Genomic DNA, 26,715 nt, shown 5'->3' on the forward strand with positions numbered 1-26,715 from the left:
AGACGCTGAACCCAAAATGGAATGAAGAATTTTATTTTAGAGTAAGTTTTTCATTTTTTTGGTAACACTTGTTATTGATAACTAGATTGATATATTATCCTAATAGATTCATATTGAATGAAAGCTGTTAAATTTTTGTGAAATTCCTTTCAATATGAGAAATGGTTGGGTAGCCTCCTAATGTGCCCCAAATTTTCAAAGACTGTGACGAGTGGTAACAAAATCTGACTTGTTTTATTTGGAAATGTTTTAGGGAAATAAAAAGAAAGCTATCCAAATACCATATTTTAACCTTTCTATTAAAATATTTCTTTAAAAATAAGGCAAAATATCATTAAAACATTAGCTTACTTACCTCTAGAGATATAGGTTATGAATTATTTTAGAGATAGGATAAAACAATAGAGGCAACATGATTAAAAAGAAGCCTAAATTTTACCAATTATGTTCCAGTCATGAAGGAAAATTTTGTAATTCAAATATTTAGTGTGAGTGTATATGTGTAGTATAAAACTACTTCTGGAATTTAAATATCACCGAATTAGGTAAAATTTCCTTAACTTTTATATTTAACTAGTGGCTCGATGCACAAAATTCGTGCAAGGGTAGGCCTTCCTTCCCTGGGCTGCCGGCTTTGCAGCCCTGGCCCCGCCCCCTGCCTGCACACCCACCTTCGCCTGGTGCTGCCTGCGTCTGCTGCCACACACCCCTGGTTCCTCGGAGGGCCACCCCTCCTCCCCCCGCATAGATCTCCCCACTGGCCGGTGGCCTGGGCCTCCCTCTGCGGGGTGATCGTGGGGCGATGGCAGGGCCCCCTGACCAATCGCATCGCACCTGCCTTGGCTGGCTTGGCGCCAGTGGGTGTCATAGAATGGTCATCCGGAAGGTCATCCGGATAGTCATTCTGCTGTTCAGTTGATTTGCATATTATGCTTTTATTATTATAGACTAGAGGTCCGATGCACGAAATTTGTGCAAGGGGCTCGGCCCTTGCAGCCCCGGCTTCATCCGGAAGGATGTCCAGAAGGTTGTTTGGCTGTCCGGTCTAATTAGCATATTATGCTTTTATTATTATAGATACCTAGAAGAGCTATATGTAGAAATGGCTGGATTCTGTGAATTAACAGAGAATACTATTTGTGGTGGTTGCTGGTTTTTTTTATACTGAAATTTTGAAAATATTAAACCGCTCAGCTATGTAATAGAAAGAAAAGGTGTCTTTTTTTCTCTTCAAAATTAATATATTTTCATTGTCTGTATAGCAGTGGTATTAAAAACTATTTTACCTTCAGAATTGTTCCAGATGAGACATTTTGATTAGTGTAGATTCCCAAACAACAATATAATCAGTAGGCACATTGTAATTGGTCCTAATTTCTTCTTTCAATCACAATAGTATTTTATGGGCTCCAAACTTAGATCACTAGATACATGTTTTCTACTACATTCAGAGCTGAAATATGGCATTGATTTTTTAAAATATATTTTTTTTATTGCTTTCAGAAAGGAAGTGAGAGGGAGAGAGAGATAGAAACATCAATGATGAGAGAGAATCATTGACCGGCTGCCTCCTGCACGCCCTGGGGCCCACAACCCAGGCATGTTCCTTGACTAAGAATTGAATCATGACCTCCTGGTTCATAGGTCAGTGCTCAACCACTGAGCCACACCAGCTGGGCATGGCATTGATATCCTAATACTTGATGAGATCCTTTGTGTAGCCTCGACCAGATAGATGTATTTAAAATTACTTCATGAAGAACTGAAAAGCTAATGGGGGTGCATAGACGTTACTGGCCTTTAGTAAGCTTTCCGCTTGTAAAACTCCAAATTACTTAGACCCCTTTCAGTTTAACACCCTGGCCACATTTATGTAAATGTTAATACTTCCAAAATTTTTTTCAACTAATCTTGGCTATATATGTAAACTCTATTTTTCTTGGATATTTACAAAAAGGCCTTTGTTTTATTCATCTCACGAATCATATTGCCTGCCTACTGTGTGTTGGCTCCTGCCATGGCCTATGGGTGCCCTGACCAGCAGCTCAGGCCTTCATAGAGCTTAGACACTAAACCCTCCATCTGTCTGCTTGCTCCCTCACTAGGCCTCTGAGGGCAGGCCAGGGGGCCACAAGGACAAGTCGTGCTCTCTGCGCTGTATGTCAGATGTTATTCCATTCCATTCTCTATCACGAAGCAGCCGAGACTTCTGATAGTAGACATGTTCCCATCTCGGGCTCTATAAAATGCAGACCCTGGAAAACCTACTCGAGGACTCACCTCCTCCGCAGGTTCCTTGTCGCTTACATAGGAGAGAAAGTCCTCACTCGAGGGGGCTGTTTCCAGGATTTACATGTGATAGTATAAATGAGAACACCTACCACCATGTCTCACATGTGGCTGGTACTCACGAAATGATACTGGAGTCTGAGTGATGACTCCTGCCATTTGGAGGAGATTTTGGTAGAGAGACAGAAAGAAGCAAAAAGACATTGAAAGCCTAGTAGCTTTGACATTGACCCCGCGTTTGTTGGAATGGGAGCACATCTTTTTTCTCTTGGTCTCTCTAACAGTTCAAAGCCTGGGCTCTGGAGACAAGCAGGCCAGACCTGGTGGGGGTTCTGGTTGCCTTGCATAGTAGCTGTGGGCCCTTAGGCAAGTTTCTACACCCTCATGGTCTCAGCACCTCATTTGTAAGATTGTGGTGACAGTTACACATCATAGGCTTTCTGTCAGTATTAAAGGAGATCATGCGTTTTTGATATTTAATGAGAAGATCGTGCCTGGAAAATAAGCACTAGTGAATGGCCGTTTTTACTATTTTGTCATTTTAATTATTGCTATTATATTATTACTAGAGGCCCAGTGCACGAAATTCATGCATGGGGGGGCCCTCAGCCCAGCCTGCACCCTCTCCAATCTGGGACCCCTCAGGGGATGTCTGACTGCCGGTTTAGGCCCGATCCCAGGATGGGGCCTAAACCGGCAGTTGGGCATCCTTCTCACAATTCGGGACTGCTGGCTCCTAACTGCTCACCTGCCTGCCTGCCTGATCACCCCTAACTGCTCCCCCCCCCCCCCACCGCCAGCCTCATCACCCCTAACCACCTCTGCCTGCCAGCCTGATCGTCCCCCAACTGCCTCACCCCGCCAGCCTAGTCACCCCTAACTGCCCCCCTCCCCCGCCAGCCTGGTCGCCCCCAACTGCCCCCCCTGCCGGCCTGGTCGCCCCATACAGCCTGCTATTCAGTCATTTGGTCGTCCCTCACTAACCCCCCTGCCAGCCTTGTCGCCCCACGCAGCGTGCTGTTCAGTCATTTGGTCGTCCTTCACTAGCTCCCCTGCTGGCCTTGTCGCCCCACACAGCCTTCTCTTTGGTCGTTACTGTTTACTGTGAGGGCGTCCTGACCAATTTGCATATTACCCTTTTATTAGTATAGAGATTGTTGTTGTTATGATTAGACCTAAGAGCTACCCTCAGGCATAGACCTTTTGAAGATGTAGCCTTGGTGTAGAGCAGCAATTTTCAACCAGTGAGCTGCAAGAATTTTTAAAACCTGCAATACCTGACTAATTTAGTCAGAAGCACTGACCTATTTTCCCTTAGATTGTCAAATAAAATAATGACAGCAGCCAACACAACAATAGCCATCTGGAGTGAATGAATCAAAATTATAGTACCTTTTTTTTGTCACATCAGCAAAAAGTGTATTTTTTTGGTATGCCAAAGAATTTTAGTAGTTTATGTGTGCCATGAGATGAAAAAGGTTGAAAATTGCTGGTCCAGAAGCATGAGTGTACCTTTTGTAGAGGAGTTTGCAAAACTCTTTAAAACTATTCAGAATTATCCTTTCTAATGTTAAAGCAGCTAAAAGCATTTTCTTTTAATATACTTCAGTATTAGGCACAGAACAATATAGAAATAAATAAGAGGAGACTTGAGTTAATAGATATAGGATTTTCAGAAGAAGTCACTTGTTCAGAATACACATTTGATTTGGGTACATTATAAAGCATTCCATTCTTTATCTCTTATTTCATCCTCTCAATTGTTTCTGCCCATTTTGAAGTACCATTTATGTCTCTATAGGTAAACCCATCTAATCACAGACTCCTGTTTGAAGTATTTGATGAGAACAGATTGGTAAGTGGGTCTCAGTTTTTATTTTTGCTTCATTTTTAAAAAAAATTTATTTTTAAAGCAGCTGCTTTAAAAACTGTGTTTATGTTGTACTTCTGACAGTATATATGCCCCTAACCCATGGCTTTATTTTTGTTCCATTACAAACTCATGATTCTAACAAATATTTTTGTGTGGCTAGGACAGAAATTTTATTTGTATATGTAAATGTTTTTATCATACTTAATATTAGTGAATGTCACACTAGTGATATATCAAACCATATGCTTACTACACTCTGTTGGGAATACAGAATGATGGGCAAATCTGTAAAGAGGCCATTGCTCATATAAACAAACCTTTCAGGGATTTTAAACATAAGCCAGACTGCACTACTGTCACCTATCCAATCATGGATCTATTGTGACCCTCCCTGGGGAAACCTAAATCTAATTAACAGTAGAGAGCAAAAAGTGAATCTATATTTAGCAGGTAAAATTAAGCTGTATTTTAAAAGTGGTACTTTCTCAAGGGAAATTAGTAGAAAGTACCTTTAAAGAACTAAAGATATGCCTGAGGCATTAGACTGATACAAACTAACATTTTATATAGAGATTGATAGATAGGTAAGATAGAGATATAGTATATATCTATAAATGTGTGTGTGATAAAACTAAGATTCCATTTTAGAAATGAATTTCAGGAGCAAATCTGGCTTGAAGCATTTTGCCAGTTACCTAATTAGAATGTAAACATCAAGTACCCATGAGTCAAGTGTTCCAGCTATGAAAATGAACTTTCAGTTATGTGCCAGTGCTTTAAAAAATATTTTTTTATTGATTTCAGAGATGGAGAGGGAGAGAGATATAGAAACATCAATGATGAGAGAGAATCATTGATCAGCTGCCTCCTGCATACCCCTTACTGGGGATCGAGCCCACAACCCGGGCATGTGCCCTGACCAGGACTCGAACCGCAACCTCCTGGTTCCTGGGTCGATGCTCAACCATTGAGCCACACCGGCTTGGCTATGTGCCAGCTTAAGGTACTCTCAGAAGAGGTATTATAATTCAGTGTAGTCAGTTGTCACTCAAATCTACTTTCCCTGAAACTTACGTTTTTTTGTTTTTTTGGGGGGGATAGGGGTGCTAAAATGAATGTTCTTATGAAGCGTTCCTGATGCAGAATTCAACTAAATTTTTAAATAGGTTGAGATTAGAATATTTGGTCTGGTGAAGCCTTATAACACAACTGGCTTAACTCCCTGACCTTGACATTGAGAGGTGAGGTCTAGATCCTGGGCATGATTTAGACACGGCAATCGAGCAGTGCCCTGGTGGAAACTGCTGTTCCCCTCATCTCAGGCCAGTGGTGGCAAATAGCCAGGCTCTTCACCCCAATTATAGAATTTGGTTGTGTGTCTACTCTTCTATGCTTGCTATTATTTTCCAAATTAGAGAACCAACATACTCTGACCTACCATCCTGATATCTTTTCTATTAAGCATGTATTTGGGTTATTGGTGGCTTTGCATGGAACTCAGCCTTTTTTTACCTTGGGTGATAATTAGTTGTACTGCACAACTAAATCAGTTTTGCTGTGTGTCTGAAGTTATTTTCTTTTTAAATTGAATCGGAGAGTCTGCTGAGGATGGAGGTCTTAGCATCCCCTCTCACATCCAGCAAAGACTGAGTTAGGCAGTGTTCAGTAAAATGACAGTAGTCCCTGGAGTCACAGATGCAATCACAGACTAATCCTTAGTCTCTCGTTTATTGAGTATGATAACACTTCTTTAAGGTGAAGGCAGGGTCAAATCTGAGGAAAAATTGCCTGTCAGATGTGTTTAATTCATGACTTAATTTTCTTCTATTAAGAGAAATTTAACAAATTTGTTTCTCATTCCCATTATCTAACACAATGACTTGTGGAGATGACCTTGCCATGAGGCCCAAATATACTTCCAAACCCAAAAGGGCTTTGAATGCAGAGCTCTAAGAAATCCTGTGTGAATACAAACTTAATCTGAAAAACTCTTTGATTATATTAATACCTAGTTTTGCCCCAGGCCGTCTGCAGTGTTGTTACTATGTGGTGAATGTCTGGTGTTTTAATGCTGGTGTTTTTCTCTTTGGCCATTAATCCAGCTAAGAGAATACATGACTGTGGTGGTACTTGGCAGTTTATTTTTTATGTTTGTTTGTTTTAGATTTTTATTGATTTCAGAGAGGAAGAGAGAGATAGAAACATCAATGATGAGAGAGAATCATCGACCGGCTGCCTCCTGCACACCCCCAATTGGGAAATCGAGCCCACAACCATGTGCCCTTGACCGGAATCAAACCTGGGACCCTTCAGTCCACAGGCTGACGCTCTATCCACTGAGCCAAACCGGCTAGGGTGGAACTTGGCAGTTTTAGCATTAAACAAACTAGCTTCCACTTCTCTCATAGAGATCATTTCTAGCGTTTAAAACACATGCCTTTAGAAAACAGGTTTGCATGTATGTAAACACAGGTTTAATCCCCCATACCCTCAACTCCAGAGCCATGCTTTGCGGATTTTAAAATAAACTTTTTTTCACTCTTTGCAGCTTGGTATTTCCCCCTCCTTTTTTTTTTTTTTTTACTCCTTCCTAAATAAACCTCTTTGTTAAATAACCAATGTTTCTGGATCACGGAAAATAGTTCATTTAAAACACCCAGAATATATCCAAGTGTACAAATCTGATGACAGCTTTTTTTAATGTGGACCTTTAGTTTTCTTTTTTAGCTCCTTTTTGGCCCTTTGCAGAAATAGCAAGATTCCATGCTAGTATCCCAACCATGTTAATATTGTTGACTTCTCACTGGAAAAGTTGGCTCTGGACAGCTTTTTTTCTGTATGGTATTTAAGTTAACTTACTATGAAAAGCACATGTTCACCCTTCTTCAATTTTCCTTCCTTTTGTTGGGGGGAGGGGGGGGCAGTATTGTTTTTTTCCCCTTATCTGGCATATGGGAGAAATGTTTTCTCCAGCTGGGTCTCTTCTCTGGTACTTCCCTCTCTGACAGCATATCGTGTGAGAGTTACACACACACACACACACACACACACACCCTCACCCTCACCCTCCCTTCTAACTGAAAAGGGTTATAGTAACAGGAGGCGGACCACTAACTGGCGGTGTGAATATTTGTGCCCCTTGCCCTTAGCTATTTTATGACTTGTAGATCATGGTCTAATTATTTAGCATTAAAGGGACACCAATTCTGTGGAGTGTGTAACTGTATTTATAGTACCTTTTATTAGTGTGCATTCCATCCGGGTAGTGTGGTGATATCATAAATAACAGGAGCATAACCTCCGAGGCTTGTGAAAGGGTTTTCCTAGAGCCAAGGCATTTTTGCTTGTCATTCGGTCCTGCGAGGAGGTGGGGAAATACCGTGTGTGCTGGTGTTTTCAGTGCCAGGTCTCGCGTTGGTCAGAGCGCCCAGTGCCTGCTGCGTTCGGAAAGAACTGTCCTGTGAGTGTGATGCGGGCAGATTTATAGCCGCGTGGCTCGGAGTGTGTCTGCTGCCCCAGTCAGCTGTGAGAGCTCCCTGCTGGGGCCACTCCTGTCTGATGGAAAAAAGCAGCAGCTGGGAAGGTGGTGTTTCAGGCTCTTGCTGTTTAAAAAAAGAGAGAGAGCGAGCGAGAGGGGGAAAACTCCACTAAGTCCACAAGCTGGCATTGGAGGGGGAGACGGCGGTCATGTGGTTCTAGCCATCCTACCCTCTGTCACAGTGTGGATGAGAGCTTTTTGCTCTTACCCAATCATGCCTGGAATGCTGCTTGCCACTTGGGTTATTTCTGCTATCTGTCGCTCTTGGTGCCGCAGTGCTAAAGGTTTGGCAGATGGGACGCTTTTTCTTGGAGTTTGTGTCTTCGGTTTTTGACTTCTGGCAGTGCCGGGCGTGTTGTCGCCGCTCGTCCTCTCCCTCCCTGCCCCCCTGGGCACCATGGCCCATCGGCTTCGGTTTCATTTTGGCTCCAGTCGCAGCAACACAGCCCCTGAATCAGAGATCCTCGACCAGGAGAGAGAAGACGACTTTTTCATGGCATTCCACACCCTGCCGCGGAGGAGCGGCGCTCACCCCTGCGCCCACCGCGCAGAGGACGGAGGCCTGCAGGAAGCGGTGGGCGCGCTCAAGCGCAGCACGTCCATGTTCATCCCGCAGCTCCTGAGCCCCGTGGAAGCGCGGCCCACGCGCAGCTCGTCCATGCAGATCTCGCTGCAGCGCAAAGCGGCCGATGGGGCCCCGGACACTTGCGGGCCACCCGAGGGTCTAGACTGCGACGCAGGGTCTGTGTCTCTGGGCCGCTGTGCGGAGTCCCTCAAGTCCCAGACCCCGGAGAACTCTCCACCCAGAGCCACCAGGGGTTTAGGCCCCCAAGTTAACGGCATGTGTGGCCACCTAGCACGGAGCCCTGTCCCTGCGGAGGGCCATGAGGAGGCCGAGCCTCGGGGACCTAAGAGTGGCGGGCTCCGCATCCAGCACCGAGCCTCCAGCGCCGACATGCGCCAGGTGAGGCTGACGCCGCCCTTCGGGGCCGACGGCCTGTGCAGCCCTTCGACTCCCGAGCCCAGGCGCTGGTCCCTGCAGCACGTACCCGATGCTTCTGGAAGTTCTGGGAAGCGGTGCTTTGTCTTCCAGCTGCAGCAGCCGCCACCAGGCACGCCGGGTATGGGTGGTGACTTCAACTTTGGGTTCACGGGCACGAAGGGGGACAGGTTGGTGCGCTACCCCCGTATCCGGCTTGAGAGGAGCACCTCGTACCCCACACAGCCCCGAGCAGAGCACAGCAGCCCCATGGAAGAGCGGGGTCACCTGGAGACGCCGCCTCGGGGCCGCAGGGTGGCTCCCGAAATCCACAGGACGAATTCCGTGGAAAGGACGCCACAGGGTCAGGGCTGCACGTTTAAGATCAGGCAGGATCAGAATGCGGGGCAGCAGCATTTCAGAATTCTTGTGACTCGCGGACCGGAGGAATCTCATGAGGATCCCAAGGAGAGTACCGCCACCAGCCCTGGCTCCACCTTGGCTGGAGCCCCGGTAAGTTAGCTTGTGTTCCCGTGTGAGGGACATAAAGGGCTAATTCAAGCCCAGAAAGCTTATTCAGCAGCGTAATTAAAATAAATTTCATCCTATTCCCTCCAGGAGCTCCCCAGCTTGGGGCAGTGTAACTGGAGTTGGGCCGAGTTGTGGGAGCTGATTTGTGCCCCGGTGTTTGGTAGAGGTCCATGAAACTTGTTAGCATTTCAGAAAATACCTTTTCTTTAGGTCCTCAACCTCCAACAACTCAGTTTTGAAAATCCAAACACCCCCTCCTTATTTCCCCTTATGCATAAAAGCGTTTAAAAATTTATTACTTTAATCTGCCAGGCCCCAACACGTTGATGTTGGAAGTGCATTTAAAATCTGCCTGCAAATACAGCCCGACAACACTTCTCTTTTACAGTAGTTCTAATACAGGCAAGAGAATATCGCCAAAAACTAAAGTGTATGTAAAATGTGAGCACTTCTTCCTGATGGCATTTTTGCTGTGGAGGGTTGGCACTTGTTATTAGCATTTATCCTCTTTATTTTGGTCCCATGAATACTGAACAAGAGTAGGACAGTAAGAGATGCATTTTTGAACCAGATGGGCTGTTGGGTCTCAGCTAGGTGAAACTGACTAGGGGCTGGTTAATGGTCAGATTGCATGGCCTGCAACTTAACACTGCCCGCTCTAGTGTTTAAGCTGGGATGCTGTACATAGAATAGTAAGTGTCTGTCTCCAGCTGTGGAAACAGATGCTCTAGAACAGATTTTGGCCCTTATTGCTCCTATGTTCTTGCTTGCTCCTTTTCAGTGAAATGGAGTACAGAAAAACAGCTGCTAACCCCACTAGGCAAATGATGACTCTGCAGTTTTCATAGTTTATAATAGGATGAAAAGTTTCATCGGTGAAATTTCTTTTACTGGTAATCATTAGTTTAGCTATTACATGTTTTTTTAAGAGAACAAATTCCTTATATTTTGAATTGGAATTTCCTCCCTGAATTTCATGTGATTACTGGTTTGAAGATATGATTATGAAATATCTGGAGGACTTTCTGTGTGAGTTTCCACTGTGAATTGTGACTTTTCAAAGTGGATGGCTGAGTATTACTGTAGAATAGAATCATCTATTATAGCTTTATGTTGAGAAATATTTTTGGCCATTCAAGTGAACTTTATCACTGCTCTATCATAGATATTCACCACTTTGAAAAGATTATCAAATGATAAATACAAATACTATATTTTTCTTGGTATTATGTAACTGTTTCTTCTTATCTCTTCCATATAGCCCTTTTATTATCTCTAACTCCTTTATTAGGAAATGTTAAAGTGCTTTTTCTTGGTCTGGACCAATGCCGTTTTTATACAGTGGTTCAGGTGTCAATAGAATTATGATATTAGAATAGCCTTTAATCTTCATCCATCATGGCAGGGGGAGGCTTTGTTGGGTAGCACAGTTCCAAACACAGGAAAATTGACAAGTAAAATGCATTTTCTAAAGTTTCGATAACTGTTCAATTATATGACCCAAGTCTTAAAATTATTTTTGCAGTTAGATATCAAGGAGAAATGGATTTATATAATTAAAGTCTCGTTTGCCTTGAAGTTTCTAATGTAATTACAACATAAATAGAATATAGTAAAAATTATATAGACCTTACATATAAGGGTTGTCACAACTTGCTTGCGAGGACTATTATAGTGGAAAACTAATTTCTTCGCATTTGGAAATTTAAGTTCGAGAATCAAGAGCTCTTTTTGGAGAATACATTCTGCACAGCACACTGTAGGTTTCATTTTCAAGGTGTATTTTTGTACACATACATACCTTTGTAAATGGTTGCTACAAAGCTGGTTTTCTTTTAAGCCAAAACTTTTTCCTTTAAGAAGCAAAAACAAACCTCCTCCCGTAATGAAGCTGCCCGCTCCATTCAACACTTTGTACGTGTTTCATACGGGCAGGGGTGTGAAGTGGAGGCAGCAGCTGCCACGGCCTTATTTATCTTGAGGGAAAACATTCACCGGGGCGTCTACGGTCTGGCTGCCAGCAAGCTTTTTTGATGTTTCAAATATCTGCTGCTTTGGCCAGAAGGGCATTCCATGATTAGTTTACATGAAAAATTAACTAAACTCTATTGTAGTCTGGTTTTTGAATGATGTCAGAAATCTTGTTTGGGAAAATCACTCCGGTCTTCTTTGACGAAAGTACTCGTTTTCATAATCTACGCCTTAGACCTTTTTCCAAGGTTAACTTTTTGAGTGCTTCTCTCAGTTTGTGCCTCCCAAACATTCTGTCATGAAAAAATCTAAAATGCAACATGACTCCAAAAAATGTTAACCAGCTAGATTCCTAGAAAAAAAACACACGGGAACAAACCCCTGTTGGCGACAGATTTTCCACTCGATCCGACACTCCCAGTAAAATAGAATTGGTTCTTACAGTCATCAGTTACAGTATTGAAGAAGCCTGCGAACTTTCGTTCAGTTTGTGGCATTATTAATAGTCAGTTATTTTCTTAAAGGGATTTTTGAGTTATTTGGTCTTGTTTTGAGCTTCTTGACTACATTAGAGTTATTTCAAGGAAGTTGAATCACTGTTTACCAGCATTTATGCCCCCTTCAACACAATTTCATGCGTAATAACTTGTGAAGCTCTGCATTTTACAAGCTTCGGGAGCCAGTATTAATCTCATTCTTGTAATTAAGTGTTTAAGGCCCACTGTGTATGTACCTTACACTAGGTACTTGGAAAGTTTCACAGACTGTCTCAGTTTCTTGCTGACACAGAGTTGGTAATATAAACAGAAGGAAGAGAGCCCATGGAAGGCAAAGACACATTCTAACATCCACCACATACTAGTATATTAATAAGGGAAGTTAGTGTTCCTTCTTTACTTCCTCCACGCTTTTCCCTGCGCCCCCTCAATGGACATACACTTCATAGAAGTAGTGTAGAATCTTTTGTGATTAAAAATGCATTTTACTGAACACAAAGGAATATGCCAAACTGTGTTTACTTAGGAATTTTAGTTTGACTCTCTTAGAAAAGGGTGATTTTACTATACAGAAGAATTTTGCCAGTATTGGTATCTCTCTTTTACCCTAAAAAAATACTCTATGACTATACATCTAAACCATCTTTTACTGAAAAACACAACATTGTAATGGATAAGAAAAAAGCTAATACTCCTTTTACTGAGTCAATTTCTGATTGGATTCTGTAAAGTTTTTTCCCCTTCCATATAGTAGTACTTTCTCTTGCTGTGGTCATATAAGAGAATGCCCCAATATGTGTAACAAAATTTTAACTATTTTCAGGGATGTACTAAAACATGTAGGCAGTGCACAGAGTTAACACTGATGTGTGTTTTCATACCCAGACACAGGACTTGTAGTGAGAGCTCAGGTTTCTGTAGCAGTCAGCATTTGAAAAGTGCCTTCATTTACTTCATTAGTCTGCTAGTATATAATTATCCATTGCAGAAGCATCCTCTCACTCATCCTTCCCAGCAACCTTGTGAAATAGCTCCTTTCCTGTTTCAGGTGAAGGTATGTGATATTGTCATTAGTTATAACTAATATACTGTCATATCACTTTATGTATAATGGGAATTTTAACACTATGTATATCTTTGCACAATTAAAAAGCCCGTGTAATTCCCCCCCCCCCCTAAAAAAAAGCAGTGTAATGCTTCCTGTGATGGGATATTTTTGTTGAAAATTTTAGAAGTGGTAACTCCACCTGGAGCCTCGCAGCCTAATGGAGAGAAGGAAGCATCTTTGGAGGCCCACAGAGCCGGGTTTGGCCGTTGACTGACCTGTCCTGGGGTAGTTTGGTGCCCTCTCTGAGAGCACTGCCTCATAACTGAAAAATGAGCATAGAAATGTCCATCTCACAGGTTTACGGTGAGATTTAAATGTGGTAGTGTATGTGGACGTACCTGATTGGTGTTCATATTGGTTTTATCCTTCTTAACCAAGTATCTGTAATATATAAATCTTTCTCCGAGGAAGATAATGAGATTAACTGTGAACAACCAATTTTTGATCAGTATGGCATTAACACAGGGCAACATGAATTTGAGGCCTATCTGGAAATATTTACTTTAATAACTAGCCGTGATGTGCAATGTCGTCTCATTGGTACTGAGTATTTGTCTGTTGGATAATCAGCACCACAGAGCCCTATCGTTGCTCTGTGATGACGCAGCCCCCGAAAAACTCGAATTGATTCATGAGCTATGCATTGTAGAAAAGGATCTTCACTTCTGTTTGCTGTATTGAGTTTTGAAACTGAAACATTTACTTCGGGTGGTATTTCTGACATGCTATAATTTTACCATGCAATTTGCTATAATGTTTCCAGTGATTAAGTTTACTTTTACTTCTTATAGGCTGAGGTTTCATCAATCTAATGTTTCCTGTATAAAATTTCCTCCCTGTGTAATTTACAAATGAGGGCAGAATTTGGGAAGAGGCCTTATTAGATACTGCCTTTTAGAGGATTTTCATAAATGCCGCAGCCGCTTCACTTGACTAAGCCCAGAGGCAGAGTTCCTAAGCATTGAAATAAATCTATAATTTTGTAATGCATGTTAATACGAAAATTGTTATCTGTATGTGAAAATTCACAATACCAGAAGTTTAATCCATGTCAGAATTTAATAAATGTTGGGTTTCTTTGTAGAGTTCATGGTTTAAAGCTAATTGAGGCTAATCTTAGTGGTAATCTATTTGTGTAACTTTAAATAAACAAGCAGATTTTTAAACTAAAAACAATTAACTGCATATTATTACTGCTGAGATAGATTATGGTCCTAAATACATTGACCTTTTTAAAACTCTTAATGATACTTCCAAGATATTTACAATAATGAGGGAAAATCAGGAAATTCATGGATGGTGTTGAAACTGTGGATCCTATCGCACAAATACAATATTGAAGTTTCCACTGTAAATGCCAGAAGAAGCTTGGGAAACCCAATCCAGAATTGGCTAGTGATTCTTCAGAGGTTTAGTATCCTGTCTGCGATCATTCAGGCCCCTTCATTCATACCAGGCAGCATAATATTCCATGTCCTGCATTAGAGAGACCGACTAGACAATCCACCTGCAGTGTACACCCAGCTCCAGTTTAAAGATTTAAAAGGCCTAAAGGGATAGAGCGTTGAAAATATTTGCTAAGATACTTTGTATTGTAAGAGGTCTGTGATTATTTCTCCTGGGCAGATGGAGATGGCCAAAAGAGTTTTAGAAATAATCCTGACTCAGTAAGCATCAGGATGTATAATGACCTCAGTGGAGTTTCCTCTTTAAATCTCTTGCTTATCATTCCACTGTGGCTTACTTGGGCGATCCAGGATACAAAGGAATATAAAAAAATAATAAGTGAGACAGGTGTTCTGACATGAGTGGGCCTCAGTAAATCTTTGATGGCGCTCCTGATTCGTGCTGTCCTGAAGAGAGACAGTGGTGGTCTCTAGGCATCACCATGTTTTCACAGGAAGCTGAACTTTCAGGATGGAGGATGGCGTAGATTGAATTTCAAGGGCCTGCTTATTAAACCCTGGTCATTTTAGAACCATGGGCCGTTCTTACACTTTTGAATAAAGTGCTTCATGTGAAGGGAAAGGTCATGAAATGAAATGATCATAAATTGAGTTGGAAAGGGCCCTCTTTTCTCTAGTTTGACTGTTGTTGCTACACTTAGTGGTCAAATACTTTCTGTCAGTTCCTTTAAGTGCCTACCTATTCTTTGAAACCATCCTGTGTATATTAAGTGTTGTGCCATATACTACTGAGTAAGCAGAAAGTGAGGAAGTTCCTCCAGGGAGGGAGAGATTAGAGTTCCTCCGAGGAAATTGGCCTCTCACGGGTCCTCGGAATTCACACAGCCTTCCTTTGTGACTTAGTTTTTATAGTTCAGGGAGAGTCAAGAGGCTTTTAGCTCCCCCATATAATAACGTTCAACCTATAATCTCTCATTATGCTGTTTACCTCTTTTGGCAGTGGGGGCCTGAAATGGGGTAGGGACCTTACTTGGTGTATTAAGTATTTGATGATACAAATAGTTGGATAGATTTACAGTTTCTCTTCCTGTGGCCCACATATGTCATAACTCTTCATTTTCTTGAGAGACTTTTTATAGCTTTATGATAAACCATACTTCTTGAGAATCTTTTTTTTTAATTTTTACATTTTTTAAAAATACATGACTAGATAGTGAACTCTCAAAGGAGAGGAAAAAAGCTGCTTTGGTCCAGATTTTAAAAATTGAGTTGAACAAGAAAAGTTGAGCTGGAGCAGAAGTATTGAAATGTGTGATTAAGCCCCAACCAAAACACTTAGTACCTTTTCAAAGCAGGGAGTGTTTCAGGGCAGGAGTTCAGAGCTAACCACTCTTGGTAATTTTCTGAAGACGTTTCCTGAGTTGAACATGCATGTTAACAGTATGACTCTGGGGTGCTTTTGTGTTATCGTTGCCTTCAGCTCAGTATCTGTCCCATATGTACTTACTGATCGTGCTTTTCCACTTGAATAAAAAAAAGAGATACTAAGTTGTAATAGAATTTAAACATCTTAATGTAGTTTTAATATTTATGTTGATTTAACCTCTGATTGTAGGAGAAACCATGCTTTTTTAAAAATCCTGATGCTATATTGTACTCATTAGCATGAATCATTAGGGTGGCCAGATGGTATGGCAAAGGACAAAGCATAGTGTGCCCACGGGCCTGCCTGCACCCTTGGCTGAAATTGCATTAGCAAGAGATGCCCCTTCTGCAGGCTGGTCTTCTTCTCCAACTAATGTGTGCAGGAGTCATGTTTAAATTTTATATTTATAAATGTGTAGAGTTTTGAGTTTCAATTGCAGTTAATATAGGCCAGTTCCTTTCCGTTTAAAGGTGAGGAAACTGAGAGCATTGTTTTTGCAATTACAGAGAATATTTGTTTTCTCTCACACGCGTGAAATAATGATTTTTGAATAATACTGCGTGTAAAGCACTGTACTTCTTGACGTTGGAAACATCAATGGTTGGGAATTCTTGTCTGGAGAACTTCTAGTTCAGCAGACAGGACAGCTGAGATGAGGCATGCCCAGTGGAAGCATTAACTCATGATAGCGGGCATTATGAAAGTGCTGATACCCAACCCAGGCAGTGGGTGACAGATTGCTTACACATGGGATGGGGCACTGTGGGTCATGGTGGACAGGAGTGATGTCATGGAGGGGAAGATTGGCACCGCATCTGGAAAGATGGCCAGGCTTTGTCTCAGTGGGTCAGTGGGAGGGGCCTTGTTTGGAAGACTGAAGGGAGTAGTGACTGCCAGTGATATGGTTGCTATATTTGCCCAGGAATTTCCTTCATCATGATTAGCAAGTTTCAACAAATGGTTGTTTTTTTATGTGAAATGTTGTTGAAGCATTTTGGGATGTGGTTATTGGCATGAATAATTTTTCTCTTTCCATCACATGGGGAGTTGAATGAATTTCTTCCTTACCTGCCTTCCACAGAGCTGGTCTGTGAACACCTGCCCACGCCAGACCAAGGACAAAGAGATACCAGGAAAATTCCTGCCATTGAGTGGTGGTGGCGGGAATTAAACAGATGCCTGTCACCTTCATTGTAATATTCTGGAGGGCCATAACTCAAACACAGACGAGTAAGCTTGCTTTACGGGGTTTGGCTCTGTTAGCTATTTATATATGCAGTGGAGGCTTTATCCTGAACAAGAGCTAAAGAAATAAATAGCTAAGCATTTCTTTGCATGTCTTTCTATTTGAAATGGCATTACATCAGAAAATCCTTACTCTGTATTCTGATATGGGAAATGTTATATTAGTCATATATATGTACATACACTTTTGCATTTAATAACAAATCAAACAAGGAAAGTAACCCAAATTCCAACCACCCAAATTAAGCATAGTCACGTTTATGTGGATACAGTATTTAAATAAAATTCATAGTATTGATTGGATCTAAAATCTAAACCAAGCATTAAAGTAAGTTCAAAAGATTTATCTAAATCTATCTAAATATAGACTATTTAAATAATTTCATAGAAGATGTTTCAGTAAATGAAGCAGTAAAAACAACAACAACAAAAAGTGAGTATCAGATCTGTGAAGGATGATACATTCCTGACCCTGGAATGAGAAAAAGAAAAACAAAAAAAAGATGGACAGATTCAGCCATGCAAACATATTAAATTTATGAACCATGAGAAAAATTAACTCGAGGAAACAACAGATGTTTTCCTCAGTGATTAATATGATTTTCTCATCAGTATATTTTTTCAGTGTCTTTGAGTCTATTCACATATTTTTACTAACAGATTCATATCTATGTTACAAAAGTTTGCATAAACACAAGAAAATGCTGAGGTTCCCCAATCTCCCAATTCTTCGACCTCTACAATGGGAAGTAGTTGTACGGAGGTGAATCACAAAAAGGGATTAACAATAAAGACAAGTTGCAGCACTTTGTACCTTTTACATTATGAAAATGGTTTAGAACTATACATGCATAAAGTTGGGAGAAGTTGTGGTTGAAAATAGTATATTCCAATTGCTGGTGGTAGTATCCATAGGTATGACTTTAGAATTATTTTCATCCATTTAAGTCTTTAAAAACAAAGTAAATTATAGGTACTAAAATTCTTATTTTGAAATATTAGAGTTAACCCAGAAGAAGTTACACATCTAACCAGAATCCTTTAAAAATAGGTTTTTATTTTCTGCTTTTCAGGTAGGTTTACTCTCCATACCATTACGAAGAGCAGGTAGATGGAAAGAAGTTCCTTTAAGATTACTGGCTACTGTTAAAATAATTTGGCAATGTGCAGTTATATCCACATGTAAGCCGTTAGATCTTTTGGACAAGAAATGCTCCCTTAATCTTTCCTTCAATATTTGTCACCCAGAATTTAGAACTTGACATTTTCTTTTTAGCCAATACATAGATGAATTGAGTTTTGCATATCATTTCTTGCTTATGAAAACTCTAGCCTCACAAAAATAAGCTTCCCGAAGTTCACATAATTAAGCACTTTAAAATGTTTTTATTCTAATTGTTAGGTGTTAATCCCATGAGTTTAGATTTCCACTTGACTTGGAACTTCATTTGTAATTTATAGGAAATTGTCCTTATTTCTTAAAATCAAGTAGCCTAAAATCTTATTGCACTTTAAATAAAGACCTGTTATCTTAAGAAAAGAGGTAATATGATTTTAAGAAGTACCTTAAGAGTTAAAATAGAACTGAGACAGTTCCCAAGGAACTGAGACTTCAGTCTGGGGCGAGGGGGTGCCCTGAACAAGTAGTATACTATTTCTTGGTAGAGATATTTTACCTTACACCCAGATGTTGAACTTGTGACGGATGCCTGGAGTTTGGGGGATATACGAACTATCTATTCCCAAGGAGCTGATCCTTTTTATTGAGAAAAGAGGCATCACACACAGATGACAGGTATTGATGTCAGATGAGGGTTTAATGGTTTACTGCTCTCAGCGAGCTTCTGATCTAACCCAAGAATGCTGAGGTGCCCAGGTGTGGGTGACCTCCATTCCAGGGCCTTTAGGGTATTTTGTAGAAAACTAATAATGGGGTGAAGGAGATAGTTATGTGTCTCTGACTCATAATTTATTTATACTTTTCTAAAACCTCCCTAGTTTTCATAATTGGAACTCTTTTGCTGCTGGAACAAATGGGTGGAATTCCCAGTTGGGCTTCCTGGAGACTGATTAAAATCATTTGTGATGTTGCTAGTGGATGAGATGATAAACATTTATTAACTGAATTCATTAAGTACTTACTGCTTGCCAGACACCATTCTAAGTTCTGGGAATATAGCAGTGAGCAAAAACAAAAAACCTCTGTCCTTATGCAGCGTACCTTCTGGTAACGGGGAGACAGAGGATCAATATAAATAAGTGAAAATGCAGTGTTAGGTGACAATGAGAGCCATGGAGAATAGCAGGAAAGGTGGGTACAGAGTGTTGCCAGTTGAGGCTGTACACAGAGAAACCAAGTAAGGTCTCCCTGAGATGGTTATAATGAACAAGCCATGCCATGCAGTCAGCTGGGAGCAGATTGTTATGGATAGAAGGAAGAACCAGTGCAAAGGCCCTGAGGTTCAAGTGTGCCTGGAGCATGGGAGGAATAGCATGGAGGTGAACATGACTGAGATAGGTGCCCAGGGATGAGAAGCGTAGATTTGGAAAATAGAACAGTCATGAGGATGGGCAAATCTTGGAGGGCCACACGAGGGGTTTGTACAGAAGAGTGATGTGATTCCATTTGCAACTTCATGGACTACACTGGCTCCTGTACTGGAACTGCAAGGCAGGGGTGGGGAGTGTCGGGGTTCTTTTCCCAGCCTTACAAAGGGTTCAGCATTCTGAAGAAAGGGGCTGATGCGTAGATAATTAAAGAGTCCGGAGACGAAAGATAATTTTGAAAGGCATTGGGGGTCAGAGGATCTTCAGCTGAAGGAGCTGAAAGACTCCTTCCTCCACTCAGGACCCTGCTTTTACTATTACAATTTGTCCTAAGGCAAGGTGGAGATATACACTTCAAAGGGTAGGGTATCAAAGGATATTGTCAGATTGGGGAATAGCCTACAGCTGTTCAGGTGTTTGGCCAACAGGAGGCAATAAAATGCCCTGAGCTGTCTGGCAACAGACAATCGTATTCAGGTTTGGGGGAAGTGCAGTTTAGGTTTCCAACAGGTAAACTACATATGTGACTCACCCTTGTTGAGCCGCCCAAGTCCCATCAACCTTTTGATGGAACTCTTGTAATTATTACATGCTGGAATTGGTTCTCGGCAGGGGAGGCCATTGGAGTAGTGCACATCTCCTTAGAGCTGGCAGAGCCTGGACTCAGGTCTGTGCTGCTGTCCTCCTCCACATAATTATTCTTCCAAATACTACGAGGGACAATCATCGACTTTTCTCAGGAGTTAGTCTAACTTTGGTGCTTAGACTGTTATTTTCACACTAGAGGCCTGTTGCACGAAATTCGTGCATGGAGAGGGGGGTGTCCCTCAGCCCAGCCTGTACCCTCTCCAATCTGGGATCCCTCTCACAATCCAGGACAGCTGGCTCCCAATTGCTCGCCTGCCTGCCTTCCTGATTGCCCCCTCCGCTTCTGCCTGCCAGCCTGATCACCCCCTAACCACTCCGCTGCCAGCCTGATTGATGCCTTACTGCTCCCCTGCCAGCCTGTTTGCCCCCAACTTTCCTCCTCTGCCAGCCTGGTCACCCCTAACTGCCCTCCCCTGCAGGGTTGATCGCCTCCAACTTCCCTCCCTTGCAGGCCTGGTGCCTCCCAACTGCCCTCCCCTGCTGGCCATCTTGTGGTGGCCATCTTGTGTCCACATGGGAGCAGGATCTTTGACCACATGGGGGCATCCATATTGTGTGTTGGAGTGATAGTCAATTTGCATATTACTCTTTTATTAGATAGGATAGAGGCCTGGTGCAGGGGTGAGGGCCAGCTGGTTTGCCCTGAAGGGTGTCCTGGATCAGGATGGGGGTTCCCTTGGGGTGTGGGGCGGCCTGAGCGAGGGGCCTGTGGTGGTTTGCAGGCCAGCCACGCCCCCTGGTGACCCAAGAGGAGGCCCTGCTATCTGGAATTTATTTACCTTCTACAATTGAAACTTTGTAGCCTGGAGTGGAGCCAAGCCTCCTGCTTGCTCCGTGGCCGGCAGCCATTTCTGTTGGGGTTAATTCACCTTCTATAATTGAAACTTTGTAGCCTTAAGTGGAGGCCTGGGCCTGGCCAGGGTGTGCAGAAAGCTTGGCTTTCTCCATTGCCGGGGGCAACCCTGGCCTGCTCTCTCCAGCTCCATGGCTGCCACCATTTCTGTTAAGATTTGTGTACCTTCTAAAATTGAAACTTTGTAGCTTGAGTGGAGGCTTAGGCCTAGCAAGGGCAGGCGGAAAGCTTGGCTTCCTTCATTGCCTGGGAAACCTTGCTCTCTGTGGCTGTAGCCATCTTGGTTGGGTTTATTTGCATACTCGTCCTGATTGGCTGTTGGGCATGGCTGGTGGGCGTGGCTTAGGCGTAGCGAAGGTGCGGTCAATTTACATATTACCCTTTTATTAGGTAGGAGGATTGCAGTGCCTAGAAGATGAGAAGCTTTTTTCTTCTTAAGTGAGTGTTCTTTCAGGATGCTTTCTGCTGCCTGTGTTATGCCAGGACGTGGGTGGATTTATTTTTGCAGTTTTTGCACCGGGGAGTCTGCTTCTGATTTGCAGATTGCATTTATTATAAGGCATATTGTCCATTGATGAATAAAGTGTGGGCTACAAAGCAGATACACAGCTTTTAAAATAGCTCATTTATCCTGCAAGCCTCACCCCTAGAGAGAGGCAGGCCCTTCAAAAGAGTTGTCAAGAGCAGGGGTTTCAGCATCTGATTTTCCCAGTTTCTGAGGCCATGTTTTTTCCCCTGGTTCATCATGTTTCTTTGATGGGCATTCTCAGTTCATGGAGAAGACCTGAGATGGTGAGAGAATTTTTAGGTCTCTGCTAAGGTAGTAGGTACTCCTTTGTCTCAGCTCCTGAAAATGTCCCTTATATTGTTGGGTTAAATTCTAGTCCTGCTTTGGCACTGAAGTCCTGGAGGCATTGTAACATGGCCACAGCCAGTTCATCCTCGTTTCTTTGAACTGACCAACTAAGGCTTGTGCAGAGGGTCTGGGTTTGGAGGAGCCGAAGGAGTCCTCGAGAGTGGAAATTTCCATTTGAGGGAGCGCTCCTAGGAACATTCTCTCAATCTCAACCATGAAAGGGTCACTGGCAGGTTATGGCACCAAGTGGTTCAGAGCCACCTCCCTTACAGAGTCCAGGCCTGCAGACTTAGTGATCACCGCTCACATGAACCTCACTGCAGATGGCTTTTCCTTTTGAGAAGCTTTCTTCTTTTGCCTAATATGTTGCAATCTTCATTCAGTGGCCAGGTGGCATCTGTTGGAATGCTGGGGTGTGTGGCCAAGCAAAACAGATGCAGGAAGAGTTGGCTGAAGTTGGGGAAGAGATGGAGAGGCAAAGGAGGGCAGGGAGCCAGGAGGGTAGGTTGTGTTGAAGGTCTGGGTGGGGTTAAACAGTGATTATCCATAGAACGGAGGTCTAAGGTTTAATAAGTCATTGCTTTACAACTCGCAGGAAATCGTCCCAGGCGCATGAAGGTGTTTCCAAGCCCATTGAATGCCTCTTTTTTATTTTTCATCCTGCATTCAGAATGGGGTTTAAATGGCTCAGTACAGCAAAAAGAATTAAGTAGTAGTAACCTCCTGCCCAGTGCACGCCACTGGTCATCAGATTTTTTTACTCTATTTTAACTTATTGCTATTTCTTCCTATTACTAGGTTAACTTTTAATGGAATAGAATCTGCCAAGGATAACGCAGCTTGGATAAAAAGAATTTCACTGATTCTGATTTTCCAGCTCAGTAAAGTAACCCATGGCCAGGAATGCATGTATTGATTGTGGGGGTAGGGGCACATGGTACCCAGGTGATACCCAGGGGATTCTGCTGGACAACTAGTTTAAGAAGTTAATGCAAATGACAACCTAAATCTTGATTTGGTTAATAAACCTTGCTATAAATACTGACTTAGTACACTTATTCTCCATGTTCTTTCTTTATCACCCAAAAATATACATTTTGTTTGTTTATGCCATGACTTTTGCTTGAAGTTGGGGTTCCTTTTGAGGCTCAGTAGTCCACAGAATAGATTGCCATGTTCAGTGAGTCTGCACAATACCTATGCGTTAAGAGCAATACAGTGTTCCAATTGAATATTTGCAATGTGTATGGAAAAAAGCTTATCTCCCAAAATAGCCTAGAAATGAAAGGAATAATTTTCTCCTCGGTTTCCTACTGCAAGTAGTACATGAAAATGGGATTCCAATTCTTGACTGGCAATCCTGTTATATCTTATGCGCAAATACCATTTTTCTCCAGCTAACTAAAGTATCTTCCTTCTGGAAATATTAACTGGGTGCATTTTTGTAGCTTTTAACTCTGCTTCGTGAAAGTGTTGACCAGTTGTCAGATTTTCATGACTTGGTAATAGTTGGTTTCTTTCTTAGAGTATTAAAAGCAAAACATTAAAAATGCAGAGGACTGGAAAGGTTCCCTGAACCAGTGTCATTTTTGAAACAGGAGAGCACAGTGGCTTGTTCAAGGGCACACAGGAACGGGTACAGAACTTGGATATCAGGTGGCCTGATGCCCAAACCCCTGTTTCTGCTAATCTAGCCCAGGGGAGTAGTAAACTACAAGCCTCCCTTCTTTTGTTGTGCTTCACTGTGCTTATGCCTCACAGATATTGTGGGGTTTTGTTGGTTTTTAATGAATGGAAGGCAAGACCCTCCACCAGTAAAATCACAACAACTCACTTTATTGTGATGGTCTGGAACCAACCCCGCCCTGTCTCTGTGGTATGCCTATTATAGCCATCTAGAGTCCTGCAAACGAACTGCCCAAGGGTAGTTCACACTCCTCTATGGCTCTTTCATGCCTTTCTAAAAGCATATCCCAACAATATTTTTTTGACTCACTGTTACCTTCATAGCCATGAGTTGTTGGATAATCTAGTCATTCTTTTTTAAAAATATATATTTTATTGATTTTTTACAGAGAGAAAGGAAGAGGGATAGAGAGTTAGAAACATCGATGAGAGAGAAGCATCAATCAGCTGCCTCCTGCATACCCCCTACTGGGGATGTGCCTGCAACCAAGGTACATGCCCTTGACCGGAATCGAACCTGGGACCTTTCAGTCCCCAGGCCGACGCTCTATCCAGTGAGCCAAACCAGCTAGGGCTAGTCATTCTTTATGTAAGAAAGTACTTATTAATGATCCTGTCAGGGAAGAATAAGGTATATAATAGACTTTTCTTCATCATTAAAGTTCTCAGGACCCCTGTGATCTTTGAGGCATTTGCTGCTTATTTTTGATTTCTCTTTTCTCTTTCTAATCAATGACCACCTACTGTGGTTCTCAGTATAGTACTAGCCCACCACCCGCTTCTAATCTGCTACTTCTGATCTGACAAGGACTTAGAAGGTGTTTGGGTAAACTTGTGAGGTTTGTTTATAAAGTGAGAATAAATGGGCTGAGAGTGAGGGTTTGGGTCTTTTTTAATAAAGTACTTATGATCTGTCTTTTGTCTTTCTCCCCCATATCCCTTTGTTTCTTATACTTTCTTAGTCCTCTGGAAGTATGTCTGGAATCAGATAGATTATTATAAGGTTTAAGTTAAAGAATTAATGGGATAATATACGCCAGCTGTTTAGCATAGTTCGTGGCACACATTAGTGCTTAATAAATGCTAGCTGTTTTTATTATTGTTCCCTCTGAAGAAGAAGATGTAAATTCTTCACAGATGTTTAGGAGTTGGATACGCAGCCAACCTGTCAGCTGAATTTATATCGGCAAACACATTTTCAGTTCATCTTAATTCTTAATTGCTCTCTGGGTTTTGTCCTTATCCTTTTAGGGTTAATGAGTTTTCTACTGTACTGCATGGAAGAACCATGGGGTGGGAGGATGTGAATCAATAAAAAGTATTCTTAAAAAAGATTTTATGATTCACTAGGCTACCAGGTGTCAGCAACTTCTATTTTTAGGACTTTAAGTTAAAAGGATTGTATAGGCTTTGGTGGTTTGTTCTCCTTATTAAAGGCCAAATCAAGGTGACTTTTTGAATTATCTTTCTTTCTTTCCCTGAATGTGTTTCTGAGGAATTTCTTTCTGATTTTCATTAAACTCAAACAGAATTTCATAATTTAAAAGTTACCTGTTAGTTCCCTGTAAATTATGAAAACCAAATTATAAACCAAGATGTATGGTTGATTATAGGTCAATCCTTTTATCAACAGTGATGTGATTGCATATACGAATCATGTATTTTGCTTATTGAGTGGATATGAAAATGCAGGACTTGAGTGGGTAGTTTCCCTCATTGATTATCATGTTTGTTTGATAATTATATTGAAATTAAGTCTCTTTGTTTTTCTCCGTGTATTTCCTCCACTTCACACTGAATGTGCTTCTCTCTAATCTCTGAATTTCAGGCGTCTATTAATAAAGTGTGTGTAAAGAATTAGTTACTAATTTTAGATGTGCTTGAAATGAGATTGTCAGCAAATTACAGCTTCAAACCTAGACTACAGTTTGTTGTGGATTGGACATCACCCTTTGGTGTAGCAGATAGATTCCAAACTTGTGAAAATATAAAAAGTTCATTGCTTCCAATATTTTTCACATATTGGACTTTTCATATACACTTTTTAGATACTTAAAACATTATATAAGACTAGAGGCCCGGTGCACGAATTCATGCACCAGTGGGGTCCCTCGGCCTGGCCTGTGGGATCAGGCCGAAACTGGCTCTCCAACATCCCCAAGGGGTCCCGGATTGCGAGAGGGTGCAGGTCAGGCCGAGGAACCCCACCGGTGCACGATTGGGACCAAAGAGGGACACAGGAGGTTGGCCAGTCAAGGAGGGACCACAGGAGGGCTCCAGGGCATGTCCAGCCCATCTCATTCAGTCCCGATCTGTCGGACCCCAGCAGCAAGCTAACCTACTGGTTGGAGAGTCTGCCGCCTGGTGGTCAGTGCACGTCATGGTGACTGGTCGACCAGTCAACTGTCTGCCCCTTGGTGGTCAGTACACGTTATAGCAAGTGGTTGAGCGGCCTTAGCATTCATTCATTAGCATATTACGCTTTGATTGGTTGAATGGACAACAGGATACTTAGCATATTAGGCTTTTATTACATAGAATCATAGACGTTTTTCTTTCCACACTTAGTTTTATTTGCATGATGATTTTACAACATTAAATTCATTAGTGATTAGAGATTAGAAAAAAAATCTTTACTGGTTATTCAGTAGATAGAAAGAAATATTTATTCCTAAGCCCCAGTTAGTAGGTAAGAGCTGTGAAATAAACTTCAGTTCAGTGGTAAAACTGTCTGGAAATTAATATCATTTAATTCAGGCTCCCCCCATTTAATGAAAAAGAATAAATTAAATTCAGAGAGGTTATGTTGTTGCCACCTTTATAAGCATGAAGTCAGTAAAGGACAAATGAACCTTCTGATTCCTTTTACATTCCAGGTTCTGTTCTAGAGATTGCAAGTATTAAATAAGAGAGACATGGTCATTGCTCTTAGGGAGCTTATGTTCCAGCTTTGCAGTTATTATGAATAGTAAAAAGATAATATTTTAAGATACTAACACAAACATATACATATTACTGCTCTTAAAAGGCAGTATTCCAGCTTTTGTATTTACTGTGAATAATAAAAACATAATATTTTAAGATCCTAATGCATACATATTCTCATAAGTATGTCAAAGGAAGTAAACAGGAAGCTGAGACAGAGAAAGTAATAGGGAGGACTGCTTGAAGAAGCATGATCAGGACAAGCCCCTCTTAAGAGCTGTCAGAGGAGGCCTAATGCGTGAGAGGAAACAGTGGGAGCAGTGTGGGTGGAAGGGCA

At 41.8% G+C, this 26,715-nt stretch overlaps 1 protein-coding gene across 9 annotated transcripts in view; it reads left to right on the forward strand.

Annotated features, from left to right (window-relative positions):
• Nucleotides 1-26,715, forward strand: part of NEDD4L (NEDD4 like E3 ubiquitin protein ligase) — a 310,671-nt gene that overhangs the window by 181,634 nt on the left and 102,322 nt on the right. For 4 of the 9 annotated variants that reach the window (XM_079783553.1, XM_079783552.1, XM_079783555.1 and 1 more), the window contains 2 exons: nt 3-41; nt 4,091-4,144. In XM_079783553.1, the coding sequence (XP_079639679.1) occupies nt 3-41; nt 4,091-4,144 (93 nt within the window). The other 5 variants (XM_079783551.1, XM_079783549.1, XM_079783550.1 and 2 more) reach the window with 4 other exon arrangements.

Source organism: Cnephaeus nilssonii (assembly GCF_951640355.1).
Source record: "Cnephaeus nilssonii genome assembly, chromosome: 11".
Taxonomy (NCBI): Eukaryota; Metazoa; Chordata; class Mammalia; order Chiroptera; family Vespertilionidae; genus Cnephaeus; species Cnephaeus nilssonii.